Genomic DNA, 15,041 nt, shown 5'->3' with positions numbered 1-15,041 from the left:
CAGCAGATTAGGCACCTAGCTCACTGGCAGAAACAGTCGTAGGCTGAAGGCACATAAAGATTTTGCTTCTTTTGCAAGGAACAAAGATTGGTAAGAGCAACTCTTCGCCATCCCAAAGAGAATCTGCAATTCAGAAAGGTAAGGAAAAGACATTAAAAGGCAAAAAGCAAAGAGGATAGAGAATACTTCAGCTGAGCAGATTAGCAGACTCAATAAAGACATCTATTGTTACCAACAGCAATACTCTACAGACCAAGGCTGAAAACCACCATCTTAAACTAAGCAATCCATGAAAAATAGCTGAGAGCAGCAGGATTAAATTCATCTGTGCCCCCATATCTGCACTGGAAGATTTGTAAAGGTCTGCAGATCAAAAGAGGGTGAGAGCTGCTGCTCTATGAAATCAAGTCTTAATATTTTTGTTGCTGTCTCCTTTGTTATCCGATTAGCTGAATCGTCTTTGCATCATCTTGCAGTTTTCACTCTCAGCTGTTACTTTTGGGATCTTCAGACTGTGGCAAGCACACAGCCCTAGGTGAGCAGCGTCCAAGCACTGCTGCAGCTCCAATAATCTGCTCTTCTCATCTAAACAGGCAGCCAACTGCATGGTCGTAGATGGCAGCTTTCAAAGACATCTGCTTCAGAACAGGGAGCAAACTGGTGCTGAACTTGAAAGCTAAGTACAGTAGTAATTCACTAATCTGTAACGTAGGATCCTAACTGCTGTCAGCTTCAGACCTGCCAACAGGTAACAGTTGGCAGCCCTAGTCTGAACTGAGGATCTTTCAACATCACTCTCCCACTCTCCTCAGTTCAGCCTGGGCAGCAGCACAACCTCCCCACTTAGATTTCTCCTTCTAAGACACAGCATTTTGCATAAGATCTCAGAACAACCTCAAGAAACCCTTTTAAAAATAAATGCTGCTAGTGGGGAACGTCTTACTCTGGCACAATACTCAACTCCATGCTTCAGTTTTTCTCCATGCTGGTCTCTCCTCTTGCCCTCACACACCCACCAAACCAGCACTGCTCAGGCAGGGATTTTCAGTTCAAGTCTTCATGGGAGGGCAAAGCTTGCTGTAGGTTAAGCTAACACAGCCTTGCCCCTTTCCTCTGCTCCCTCTGAGACTCCACACCCTCAGGTTTCAGCAAGTTTCTGAAAAGACATTTGCTTAACTTGTCTTACCAGAAGAAAGATACTTATGCTGCTGGAAAACTCTCTGCTCTTCCCAGTCCCTTTCAGGCCTGCTGTGCAAATCTTTCCAGAATAAGGTTTTAACACCAACATGTTGTTTACTGAAAATCTACGTGTGAATAAACAGAGGTTTGTCATCAAGTGCATGATGTGAAATGCAAAGACTTAAAATTAGCCAGGCAGCCTTCAGGTTCTTTTTTTTGGTGTGTGTGTGTGTATATGTGTGTGTGTGTTTGTTTTTAAAAATAAACACAAATACCACATCACACTATGCCAGTCCTGCTTGCACTGACATCCAAAGCAGCTTTGTTGCTTCTGAAGTAGAGCCAAGACCAGTGTCCAATAGCAAGTCCTCAACCAACACATTTGATAAGTACTGTAAAATAAAGAAAAGCTCCCTTAAGCACACAATTTCCAGCACTACCACTTTGAGAATGTAAGAATCAATTTGACAGATCTATACAAGCAAGAAAAGATACCAATTCCACAGGCATTAGCCTGATCTTATCCATTACCAAACAAGGTCTTGAGGACTTCAGTTTTGATGGGGAAAGCTGAACTTCTATAGACACATCTGTGTGTATGTATGCACGCCAGATGTATAAAGTGTACACATATATATATATATATATATATATATAAACACAAACAACTATATGAAAAATACACCTTATGGCAGAGAACTGTAAGCCAAGCACTTATATTCAGCCACAGAACAAAATTTATTGTATCTTCTCAAATTCTTCGTACAGTTTTGCTGCTAAATGGGCATGACACATTGGCATACTACCTTCAACCTTCATTTCAATGTGAACTCCAACTTGAAAGAACTGGCAACAATTAATGGCATCTTAAATAAATAAAATGACAAAAAATATCTAGCCTTTGCACAGACACATTACAATCCACTCCAAATTCAATACTACTGAAACATTCTTTCTTAAAAAACAAAGTGAACAAAACAAAACCAACTTTCCTATAAAGGTTTTGCTTGTTTCAGCACTTAAATACATAAAAGAATATGATGAGAAAACTTCTGTTCCCAGCAGAATCTGCAAGAGCCAGTAACTTAGAAAGAAAAGTTATTAAATCTCTAAGTAGATTAAGGAATCCTGCTTGAAGTCTTCTTGAAAAAAAATCCTGATCTTAGCCTTCACATTAAAACAGTTTGACTGGATCCTATCCTATGTCAGCATACATACAGAATAAGATTTACATTCCATGATTTATTTATTTAAGGGAAAATCCGTACAGCAAAAGCATTAGCCTCCCACACTCACAGCAGTCATCATGGTCCATATACTCTGCAGTAGTAAACAGGTATTTGTGCTCAGTACTCTGCTAAAACTACCACTGAACCAGAAAAGATACTGTAGTTTACCCTCTGTTTCTGTACTTATCTCTTACTCAGTCCAACAGCCTCGAGAACCTCAGCAAAATGAGAACTCATGCACGTACAAATCTGCCAGCACAGAACAGATCACAGCATGAGGACCAACGCATCTGATTCTCATTAGAAGCTAGGCTAAATGTAAAGCTTTCTTTAAATAGAGAGTAATCAATGAAGAAAAGCTGAACCCCAATTTTCCAAGCTGTAACTGGCAGTACCATTAGCATATCACACACCAATTACAGTGTCAGTTAATGTAGCAAGACAAATTGTATCACTAAAATTAGTTAAAACACCCATCCTCAACTCTTCTGGGGCTTTCTTCAGAGAAAGCTCAGGGTGTGCAAGGAATGCGTGGTTGGGCCCCCACAGACCTGTGCATATTAGTCTGATGGGAGGTGGGGACAGGGGGTTACTTTAAGCAAAAGGCAGGATTACACATCTGTACAAATATTTAAAACACTGTTTGTTTCAGCTAGCTATCTGCTTCTCCCCAGTATAATGGCATCTGACTGCACTAATTCAAGAGAATGTGATAAAGCAGGGTCAAATCTGTTTAAGGGAACAGAGCTTCCTTCTGCAAGATATCTTCCCTTTTGCTGGCCACATCATAACAAAAGTGCAATATTTATAATCTTCTCAAACAAACAGTTATTAAAATCATACAATTTTAGGGAAACAAATTCACAAGTTTAACCATAAAAATATTTCCCCAGGTAATAAACCTTAGAGCATTCGGTTACACAGTATTGCAATAATTATAATACAGAAAATCCCTTCCACTTATTACAAAAGACAGAACTGTTAGAAGAATTTGCTTTTTTTTTGTACACTATTTAATAGTTTCGCACCTTGTGAAGGCCGTGCTCTAATTAAGAACAAAACTATCATTCAAAATAAATGAGAATTTATTTAGGAAACACTGACCTGACTTAAAAACTGATACCCTCAGCATTTTGGAAATGAAGACAAGGCACAGCCCAGGGCCATGTCAATCCAGGTAGTCAAGAATTTACAAGACAGTTTACACCCAGAATCATAAGACAGCACCATTTTCCATTAAGTACTCTGTATTCTATTGCTGAACTGCATATTAAGTAGCCTTGTGGAAACTACAAAAGCAGATTCTCATACTAACTGCAGCTTTACCTACAGAATCCATGTCTGGGGATAACAGAGAACTTGGTGACAAAAATTACACTCTGAAAAAAAAAGAAAACCAACCAAAAAAACCCAAAACCCAGTATCCTCAATTTGGTCCAAGCATCCAAAAGACAAACAAGGGCATTGCTTAATGCTGCTGCTTAATTGATCATTAAGAAGAATAGGTGTGTGGCAATATGGAACAAGAAGGGCTGCCTGTAATAGGCACAGAACTGTGTGAGCAACTGAACTTATACAAATGGAGAACCAGAAAACTCATAATTATAGCCACAAGAAAAGATTTCCTATTAAAAAAAAAAAAAGACCCATTTTTAATTAACTGCTTTTCCAATTGTGATTTGATATGTGAAAAGAAAAAAACACCAAAAAAAACAACCCAACGTAAAACAATTACAAAGTGTGGACTGCAGTAGCAGCTATTCAAACAAGATTCAAGCACAAGTTTAAACGATCCTCCAAGCTGGAAATTAGCCTTCTTTGTCAAATATTTGTACAACTTTTTCAAAGACCTAAAAAAGAAAGAGAAGATTATTAGTTTTATGAAGCGTTAGGTAAACAGTCACTTGAAATTAACCCGGAATGCAGTAATTGATAGCAATTAAAAATGATTTTCCAAGAATTTCTACTAATTATTTAGTAGAAAAATTTGAATCAGTTCTAGGAAATGGGGACTTAATATTAAGCATTTCAACGTTCACAAAAGTGGAAAAAAAGCCAAGAACAACAAACTGTTACACAGAAACACCAAAAATCTGTTTAGTCCAGCTCATGTTCAAGCAGAAATCAATTTCTTAGTTATTCCCATCTCAATCGGTTCTTCAAGAGCCAAACTGAAAGTTCTACAACCTCTACCAGTAACAAACTGACTTCACCAGCCATACACACATACAAGAAAAACAGCATCAGTTCATACCCTGCTACTGTCACTTCCATATGTTTTGGCTTATATACTTACTTCATCAACCGATTTAGAGGCATCTACTCTTCTAACCTTTCCCATTCTCTCATATAAGTCTATTATAGGCCTCGTAGACTGCAGATACGTATGAATTCTAGGAGAAAGCAAAGGAGAAAAAAAAAAGAAAGCATTACATAATAGAATTAAAAGAAAAGAGAGCTGAAATGTTGGGGACACAGTACCTCTTTTCCAGACTCTCCCGATTATCGTCACTCCTGCCACTGCTCTTGCCTCTTTCAAGACAGCGACCAATGCATATCTACAAAATAAGCATCAAAAGGACAATCACAACCAAGAACATAACATGCTATCTGAAAAGCAGGAACAGACAAAAAATCCTGAATCAATAGCAGACCTTTGAAAAACATCTAAATAGGCCTGACGCTCAAAATACCGCCCAGATTCGATGAACGTAACCCAGAATTCACACAGAGTTAAATAGTGGAAACAAAAGAAGCATCAAGTTCTGTGGTGTGCAATTAAGTTCAACAATAATCTATTCATGAGAAAACTGGGCCAAAAAAAGAGGAAAGATTAAGACATTTGGATTTTTTGTATCAGTTTCTATCCCTCAAGGGCACCGCCATATTTTAAAGACAGCACAGCATGGCATTTCTTAAAGGACTAATTGTATCACTGTCAAAAAGTCCTTAAAATCTAATGACTTGCTGAGTAAAATGTTGATCATTGGGTACCTACAGCACAGCTCACAACTATGAAAATTAAGATGTATGCTGTCACCACCACAGAATTAAAGCAAACACTGCTATTAAACTGATTTCTGACTGAACAAGTACTCTGAAATCCTTAAGAGTAAACACAGCAGTGTCTTCTGACCATGAATCAAATAATTGTTTAATATATTTAAAGATTTTATAAACTCTCCTTAAGAACGCAATTATTTGAGTTGTTTCCTCAATGTAATTTATTTGTACAAGATCATACCAAGTATAATTATCCACTTGCTATTTCAAAAGCCTGCAGTTTTTCATCTGCAAAAACAGGCTGCCAAAAATCCCCAAAACTCACTGACCACATTTTATTTCTACACCAGGCTACTAATACTGTAAGATTCACTACTCAACAGTTTTATTGTTCTTCTTGAGTGATTCTCACAATACAGCAAGAAAGGAAGTTACAGCCTAGCACACTTCATTACCTCATTGTCGCAATCAAAGAAGAGAACAAAAGAAACATCCGCCTTTCCATCCATAGTCTTATTCCAGCCTTGAAGATTATCTTCGTTTCTGGGAAAGCCATCAATCAAGAACTTGTTCTTCTGGGAATCTGCAGCCATTGTTTGATCCATAGCCTGACAAAAGAATTCAAATCAAGACCTCCTGCACAGGCAACTATTTATCAATTCTTTCATCGCCTCCAAAGCATTCATATATTTAAATTAAGAAACATTTATTGTAGAACTATTGCACAGGATCACAGTATCATAGAATGGCCAGGGCTGGAAAGAACCTTGAGGATCATGAATCTCCAACCCCCCGCAACAGGCAGGGGCACCAACCTCCACATTTAATACTAGACCAGGCTGCCCAGGGCCCCATCCAACCTGGCCTTGAACACTTCTAGGGACAGGACATCCACAACCTCTCTGGGCAGCCTGTTCCATCAGCACCTCACCACTCTCTCTGTAAAGAACTTGCAGGTTTACAATGTACTTTTTTTGTTTCATCTTCAACCCATTCTAATTACTTCACTGATGCAGCAACGGAGCTCCTTTCAAACTGACTGCACTATTTCATTATGCTTAAAATCTTTTAAAGCCCAACTTCAAAAGTTTATACTCTACAATATCGTGTAACAGCACACAGCAGTACAAGATGCTAAACTGCGCCTGGTCTAGAGTTAATACAAATGAAAAGAACTCCAAAGAAGTTCAGCTGAATGAGCAAAAGAAGCCTCTTCCATCTCAAAAGAGATATTCTGATTATTTTTCCAGACATCTAATAAGGATAAAGATTGGAACTTTTCCTCCCACAGAACATTAGCAGGTGCTCTTCTCCTCTCCTTAGCTTGACTGTTCTGATAAAACAGTCCTTTCAAAATACTGCCACTGCTTTGTCACTTAGTCCGCAGGAGTGAACCAGCAAGGGAACGGCCCTTTCCTTACCCTCTTCAACAAGCTGATTGTTATTTCAACTGGTACGATTTCCCCCTCCTTAATGTAGTTCTCAATGAGTTCTCCATATTGTGAGCCTGGCCTTTTCCGTTCGTCTCGAAGGAGGTCGCCAGCAGAAAGGTGCGTGTAGCCGTACTTCTGAAAAGCGCAAAAGAAACAGGCACAGACAGCCTTGAATATGTGCAAACTTACATCAGTCGACAGTATCAGCCACATTTACCTTTGTATTACGACAGAAAAGTACAGGAAATAGCAGCTTGCTAGTGACAGATGTATTCCACCCTTCAGGATGCACAGAAAGCACAATGAGAGGTTCCTGGGCAAAACACAGACATTCGTGTCCTGTTTCCAAAGGCAGCACTGTCACATTTGGGAATATGACGGTCTCAAAGCCCCAGGGTGTTTCTAGAAATGCAGCATTGTGCAACGAGACCTTTAACAAACTCCAGATTCTCTCTGAGCTACATCCCCTCCTGCATAATTTTACTGCTTAGCTTCTTCACTTGCTAAATCATGACCTGATTTATTGACCAATAACCTCTAACACATTTTAACACCATAGACTGCAAACAGCAGAGATCAGGTCCAAGCTTATTGATTTGGGTTCAGCATGCAGGAAAACATCAAACACCATGACCCTTTTCTTTCACCTCAAAGAAAAGTTGAAAGCTTTGCTAATGCCAAATGCTGGTGAAAGTTGTTATAATTGAATTTCTCAGGCATGTACAATCATAAATAGACAACTAGTGCAAAGCTACAAATGTGCTGTTGTAAAAAACACAGACGTGCTGTTATAATGGAAAATTCAGAGCACAAAACAACCCTTTGCTCAGCTCGTTTAATACCACCAGAAAACTAACCAAGCACACTCCTTGGGCAAGTATACTACATAAAAACAGGCATAAAGACATCTCCTTGATGAATACTTAAACTAAACTGGCAATAAAACAGCTAAGCTAGCCACACACCACAAACAGAATACACCTATACATACTTGTCCTACAGTTTTCACACAAAACAAAAACAGCAGCAAATTACTTCAGGGTTATCAGCTTGGCTGCAGCAGCTTCCAAAGCAAATTTCAAGAACGGTGCCTGAACAGGATAATCAATGTGACTAAATGCATGTCAGGGCAGTGAACTTGGGATTTACAAACTTGGTGACTGGACTAAGTACAACAGAAATATTACACAACCCACTAAGTGGCTTTAGAAACATTTCTGTTGCTTTCCAATTTCACCCACAAAAGCGTGGAAAGTTTGTTCTGCATAGACATAATTTAAGAAGGGATATAATTACCTAAATCTCCAAAATGCTACACATCTGGAAAGAAAAGGAAACAAGATTTTGCTTTAAGTAACTGTGAAGAAAAACCTCCGCCGACATCCTCTGTAAGCTCACTGTACTCCTGCTTTCATGTGCACTGCATTTGGATATGCTTATTTAACTACAAATCTGCATATTAACTATGGACTGCAGACACTGTAAACCAGAGTAAATCTTTTCTCTTAAGCAGGAAACCTCACTCTGCCGAGCCCTAAATTAACACGGACTTCTCTGTACAGTTATAGAACGATGGTATTTTTAACATTAAATTCCTATGCAGAAGAAAACAGGAGGAAAATATAATCCTTTCTGTTTCAGAGGATTACCAAGCCATTCGATTTTCTTTGGCATGTCCCTTCTCATGCAGAAAAAGGAAGTGGAGTCAGGCAATTTTTGGAATTTTCTGTCATTTGTAACAGCAAGCTGGATTATTTCTTAAGGGCTGAACGGGAAAGTAAAAGATAGAAGTGCTTCAGAGTGCTGTTGTATAAATGGAGTTGTTTTGGATAATAGTAAATTGTCTTCCAGAGTAACCTTCAGAACGTATTAGTCAGGCAGTAAGATAAACAAACTTCTCCTTCAGTGGCAAAACATCTATTTGTTAACTGCATGGAGCGCTGGAGCCAAAAACAACATGACAGCTTAAACACCATCAGCACAGACAGGGGCTGAACTGCTGCTCCACACACAGCAGGCTTCAGAGATGCAGTGCTCATGCTGCCCTCGCCAGTCTGAATGAAGCCACGTTTCCAGGACACAATGTCTTCTTTCATCTCAGGCAAGACAAACCCTCAGCACGCGTCCTGAGCTGGACCAAATCTCAGCCTCCCCAAGAGCTTGCAAAAGAGATTGCAATGTTCCTGCACAACAGCTGGGGCAAGGCACTCACGTCTTACAAGCCTGCACTGTGCCAGCACGACTTCCAGAAGCGCCAAGTACATCTTGCAACAAGCTCCATCCTGGGGATTACAGCAACCACTGCCTAAGCCTTCTCTTTGCAATCAGAAAGGGATGGTTGTAGCTTCCAAATAATAAAAAAAACAGTTTCTTCAGTTCTTTAAGAATGCATACATGTTAGATTCATGGCGTTAGCAGAGGGCTGAAAGGACAACTTAAGTCAGAAACTAGCTTAAACCAAAAAATTCAATATAGTTGGACGTCAAGCACCTAAAATCTGAACAGATTTTCAGACTAGAGAACAGAAAAGAAAATATTCTAAGATGTATCTCATAGATAAGTTTTCCACTACGCCAGCTGGCAGGCATGTTCTACTATGACAAAACACTAAATCAGTATGCAGCTACTAAACAAGCTTTTTTCATTGTTTTCAAAAATATTTTTATATTTAGGGAACCATTATCCAGTCTCTTACAAAAATTAGCTGTCAACAAAAGGCAAAAATCTCATCTGTCTTCAGCACCAGTGCAGACACCTTCCTCCTTCGCTTTCAAAGGTCACAGCGGAGTAGAAAGGCAAGTCCAAATCTCCAACAATCCCAGCTGAGAGATTTTCCTTAGAACACCATTTAGCAGTGCTCTATAAAACAGAGGGAACCACAGTTTGCTTGTTCTTTATACAAAGACCTGGAAAAGGCAGTCCCCACTCAGCAGGGCAAACATGAAGAAGTCGCAAATCCTGGCTGACAGTCCATAGACAGAACAAGTTTTACTTACTGTAAATACAATAAATAGATTAATATCAACTACAGATGAGAACAGATGAGTCATATCTGTGCCACTCCTGAGTAGGGCAGAGTTCACTCTAGCAACTTCCTCCATGCAGCAGCACAGGATCAGCAGCACAGATCAGCTGCTGCGACTCCTCCCACTGCCAGCCCGCACAGGGCACAAGAGTTTCTTCCCAACACAGCAGTATCCAGAGAGTACAAAACCTCCCTGAGTGAGCAGAAGCTAAGAAAAAGCAAAATGAATCACCGCTCTGACCTTGAATCCTATCTTGGCTTATCATTGTTAATCCGAAAAATGAAAGTCAAAGGGCTAAACAAACAAAATACAAACTTTTATTGCCTCAGTTCCAGCTTGCCGTACCTTAAGCAATCTTACTAAAGAACCACAGTTTGCTGTATTTTCTCAGGTGTGCTCCTGGAGAACTAGTTAAAATAAAAATAGAACCTTGGAAAGGACACAGTCCTCATACTTTTTTTTTTTTTTAACCTAAAATGTTTTGTCTGTGCCATCAACACGTGGAAAGAGAACTTTAGGGCATAAATCATTGCAATAGCAGCCCTCCTGTCCGCTTGGTTCCAGCCAAAAGCTATTTTCCTAGTTAGAGATGTGATTCTGCCTCTGGGGAAAAACAAAACACAAGGCAAAATAAAACAACACCAAAAAACACAAACCCACATCACATTAACAAAACAAAACACACAAAGGAGATCCCACTGACTGAGCCCCCGGAAAGAGGGGGCAAACAGAACACCCCAGTGCTGCAGGAATGTTGAGCTCAATGAGAAGGTTGAGTAAGCCCAAAATTCAGTGCCCAGAGAGGAAGCCTGCATTCTGTGAAATGGAAGCATATAGGGAATAAATCCTTAGAGGAGAAAAACAGATTTAAACAATCAAAACAGCTCCAGAGTTCAGGAAGAAGAACTCACATTCCAGCAAACAATGATGAGAACTTCACAGCTAACTGGGCTACCAATACTTGGCACTCTTGGAAGAGATTTGAGAAACTGTGTTTTAAGTAAATAACTTATAAAACGTTTTTATTTCAAGAAAGTTAATGCTGTCTCTCAACAGACCTCCGGAAGACAATTAACACATGACAACAAAAGCTAAACCCACTGCTGCTTCCAGAGGAGTGTTCCTGAAACAATGAGTTCTTTCCAAAGTTCTCTTCTCCCTAGAGAACCTCTTTATCATATATCCCAAAACAACTTCACACCTTTCTCCACTTGGATACCAACTGTCACTCTCACAGAAGGAGAAAGCTCAGCATCCCACTTGGTGGGATTCATTTCGGAATTCAATACAAACATCCAGCACAGGCCTGTGGTGGAGACTAAGTACTTTTTGTGTGCTCAGAGGAAGATGTTGTGCATACCCCAAACCTCTTTGTCACTTTGAAACAAAAACAAAAGAAACCAAACCAGCCAACAACAAACAGAAAAAAAAAAAAACCAGAAAAAAAAAAACAAAAAAAAAAAAAAAAAATCTAACAGTTTAAAATTTGCATTGAATGAAGACTAAATACTTAGTTGTTATGCTTCCCTCCCCTCCCCCCCGACAGAGAGCTTTGTGCTTCAGGTAAAGTTTGTAAAGATTTAAACTTGAACTCAACATTTTTTTCAGATTTGAGGAATAAGGTATTTTTTCCTTGACTGTACCATAAATGTTTTTGTGAGGCAAAGTTCAGAAATCAGCAATAAAACACATTCATTTTGTCTTGCTCGCACACAGTGATCTCACCATCACAAAAGATATGACCTTCATGCATTTCATGGCATTTATCTCAAGCACCTGCATTCAGATGCCATCTGAACTACCTTCTCAGATACTGTGCCTCACCCAACAAGCTATGCACCAATCTCAGGTGACATCAGAAGCTCCCTTAACTGTGGGAGGTGGCAGGAGTTCATCTGCAGAACTGGGAGAGAACAAGAGGGAATTCTTGAGGGAATTCTGCTTAATCTCTTCATAAATAGGAAGAATTGGTCTAGAGCAGCATTTCTACTGCATTTACATTTCTGTGACAACACTGTGCACACACAGAATATATATGCCTTCTGTCCCTATCAGCAGAAAGCAGGCAGGTTCAGCTGCCTCTTTAAACCTTAACTGCAAAGATAATAAAACCTCATCACTTACCTGTTGCTCCCTTTTGTACACTGTGTCAATACTCATTCCCACTGGTTACTGCAAATTCTTCCCTCACATCACTTCTCCACTTTGGTCCAAATATGACAGGAACCCATCCCTAGGAGGGGCTCCACAAGCTGAGATTTAGTTTTGTGGGTGAATTCTGTATTTCTCAAGCACTGTGACTGACGCTATTTCATTTTCAGGCAACGTAGAACAGTCAGTAAAACAATCACAATCAGAAATTGTTCTTGGTTTAGTGGGCATGATGGTGATGGGATGATGATTGGACTAGACAATCTAAGTAGTCTTTTCCAACCTTATCGATTTTGATTCCAATCTGACTTCTACTCCACTGCTGCTGTTGTTTTTCAGTAAGACCACTTGAAGCTAAAATCAAACAAGATCTCAGCCCAGCAAGGCGAGCCTCCTGCATGTGATGTGCTCTGTCCCAGATCTCCAGAATGTACAGCAACTGAGAAGTATTTATAGCACATACTGACTTTTTATTGAACACAGATTTAGAGCAAGATACAGGATCAGATTCATTCCTAATGTAAACTAATATTAATCAGTCCATTTATACAACAAGGATGAATGAGGTTTATTATGACTCAGCTATAGCTCTGTGGAAAGCTGCCAGCAGGGTCTAAAATCCAAACAAAACTACGCTTTCAATCTGAAAGCAGCACTGATTGCATGAAGGCTGTTCAACTGCCTGCATCAGGGCTCTCATGGAGATTGTGAAGACCAGGCCAAAGGTGTGCGCTTTGAAAATCTATTGCTCAACAGCACCTCAACTGCATTTCATTGACATGTCCGTGCTCGAGCTCTTTTTAAGATTTTCCACCAGGTTCACCCCAGCCCAGGCCTCCTCAGACTCTCTCTCCCAAAAAGCAAAGCCAGCGACTCCTGCACAGGATGTCAGGAGCTTCTTCTCATGCAGTGAATAGGATGTGCAGGTTTAGAGGAAGTCTGCGTTTATTAGCTTTTGGACTTCTCTTGCTAGCCTCAAAAAGAAAATAAACACAGTACAAGCAAAGTGAATTTTGTTTCCATTTTTAGCTGCAGCTCCAGTTTGAGTAGAAATGACTCATTCCTATCAACACGGTCCTTACCAAATTATATTAACCTATAAAGCCAAAGGCATTTATACTCCTAAACACATGGCAACAGCCACATGAGGCATTTCAGCCCTGAGGTTCCACTCATGGTTTGGCAGAAGCCTTTAATGACAGCCTACAAAAATTCCCTGCAGTTTAAGCTCATTTGTTTGCTATGTACCAGGGACAGAATTTGACCTTACCAAAAAAGCTTTACAAATGCTGTGAACCTTTCAGCCCACCACTTAATGGAAGGAATAAGCTGGTTTGAATAACAGTCTATAATTTGAGGTTAAAACCCTTCAGAACTCTGCGTAATGGCATTTTTCATGCCATCATTTGATCATATGGATCAAATTCATGTAACTGAGTTCCTCCATGCAGAGAATAGGGATGTAACAGCAGAGGGAACCTGCAGCATTAGAACTAGGACACACATGCCTGTATCAGGCACTGGGGCTTTGTGCCTTGGTTGGTTTCTTCCTTTCATTAATAGATTTAGAAACATGGGCACTGCTGCAGCTCTGTCATTTCTTTCAGCGTGGGTATGGACAAACCTCAAACCTTTGCAGATCTCAATGAGAATGTACAGCTGCCCAGGGGGAAAAACAAAAACATACAAATCCAACACAGACACATTTGGAAGCATCCAGGCATTAAACACTTCTGTAATTATCTACTGATAATGTGGATTACTGTGCAATTACTGTTGTTTTTTTTTTTTGTGCCCAAATACAATACGCACCTTCCTGTCTTTGCATTTTCTCTACCTCACAGGGCTGTCAAAACATATTTGGAAAACAGAAAATGGGTAAAATACAGCAGGAATCCTCACCCTATAGCATCAGCTGAAGAGCGAGAACAGCAATAACCTTATAGAACACGTTTTGACCTCTACCACGGCACTGAGCAGCCTTCGTTCAGAAGGTGCAGCGCTGGCAGCAGCACAAGAGCCACCTCCCTGCCACGTCGCGCTGCCAGCTGCACGGGGCACAGCCCTCAAGCCCTGCGAGCCGCAGCACTGTCACCCACCGCCACCCAGCGCCGCGGCCTTTCGGCTCAGCCCCGGGCGCCACATGCAGCCACCTTCCCCTCGCTTCTGAGGGCGGCTGGGGCCGGACCCCGCGGCAGCCTACAACCCCCAGAGTGCCCCGCGGCAACGCCCGCAGAACACCCCGTAGCCCTGCCCTGGGGCATACTGGGATATGTAGTCCCGCTGCCCCCCACTTCCCCCTCCCACCAGCGCGGCGCCCGCTCCGCCGCCCTCACCTCTACGATGCGAGCGCACTGCGTCCCTTTACCCGCCCCAGGCCCGCCGAGGACGAAGACAACGACGGGCTTCATGAGGAGCAGGAGGCGACGACGGAGCAGCAGCAGGACAGCGGTGGGCGCCGAGGCCGGGACCGGTGAAGGGGCTGAAGCAGAACCGCCGACAGCCGCTGAGGTGTCCCCGCCACCGCAAAGTGCTTCCGGGTCCCCGGAGGCGCGCGCCGGGCGGGAGGGGCGGGGCTCGTGCACTCGGAGCCGGTAGCCGCTCGGCCGTTGGGCGGCGCCCAGCGCCGTGCGCCGCTCTCTCCTTACAACTCAGCGTGCAGCGTACACCGGATCACCGCCCCCGCGCCTTGAGGCAGACAGCTGGGATGGGGCGGGCCGCGTCGCTTCTTAGGATCCTGCTCCGCTCCTCTAGGCCCGGCCCAGTGATGGCAGCGCCCTTGCTGCCATAGCAACGCCGTCGCGCCGGACTACGCATGCGCGCACTCCGCCTCCTTGGACCGTTTATTAGAATGGGGCCGTTTTTAAACCCCCCTGCGCGCGCTGGCAGTTCGTTCCCCGGGGTGTGCTCCGATTGGTAGAGGGAGTCATCCCTGCTGCACGCCGATTGGCTCGAAGTGAACAGCGGGGGCGGGAGCACGTCTCGTTGTGCCTTGTGATTGGCTGGTGGTAGTTGGCGGC

General features: G+C 41.9%; 1 protein-coding gene across 2 annotated transcripts; it reads right to left on the bottom strand.

Moving 5' to 3' along the window:
* Positions 1-1,898: 1,898 nt before the first annotated feature.
* Positions 1,899-14,552, bottom strand: CMPK1 (cytidine/uridine monophosphate kinase 1). 2 transcript variants are annotated; one of them, XM_042819953.1, is made up of 6 exons: positions 14,358-14,552; positions 6,833-6,979; positions 5,867-6,019; positions 4,890-4,966; positions 4,705-4,801; positions 1,899-4,258 (listed from the first exon to the last, which is right to left on the bottom strand). In XM_042819953.1, the coding sequence occupies exons 1-6, from the start codon at positions 14,430-14,432 to the stop codon at positions 4,217-4,219; spliced, it is 591 nt and encodes a 196-aa protein (XP_042675887.1). In that variant the 5' UTR covers positions 14,433-14,552; the 3' UTR covers positions 1,899-4,216. The 2 variants fall into 2 exon arrangements, with proteins under 2 accessions (XP_042675887.1, XP_042675886.1); XM_042819952.1 differs by lacking the exon at positions 14,358-14,552 and adding an exon at positions 9,841-9,909.
* Between the last annotated feature and the right edge of the window lie 489 nt (positions 14,553-15,041).

This window comes from Centrocercus urophasianus, unplaced genomic scaffold (assembly GCF_019232065.1).
Source record: "Centrocercus urophasianus isolate 14NV4802_14NV808 unplaced genomic scaffold, USGS_Curo_1.0 seq_18, whole genome shotgun sequence".
In the NCBI taxonomy this organism is placed as follows: Eukaryota; Metazoa; Chordata; class Aves; order Galliformes; family Phasianidae; genus Centrocercus; species Centrocercus urophasianus.
Note: the sequence above shows the minus strand (reverse complement) of the source record. Positions and strands in the feature narration are given on the sequence as shown.

What these genes read in the sequence shown, in the direction of transcription:
- CMPK1 (XM_042819953.1), bottom strand. Translation starts at nt 14,432, where the DNA reads ATGAAGCCCGTCGTTGTCTTCGTCCTCGGCGGGCCTGGGGCGGGTAAA. An exon ending in CAATCAGCTTGTTGAAGAGG is followed by an intron (nt 6,020 to 6,832) that starts GTAAGGAAAGGG and finishes TTCTTTTGTCAG; the next exon opens with GCTATGGATCAAACAATGGC. An exon ending in CGGGAGAGTCTGGAAAAGAG is followed by an intron (nt 4,802 to 4,889) that starts GTACTGTGTCCC and finishes GCTTTCTCCTAG; the next exon opens with AATTCATACGTATCTGCAGT.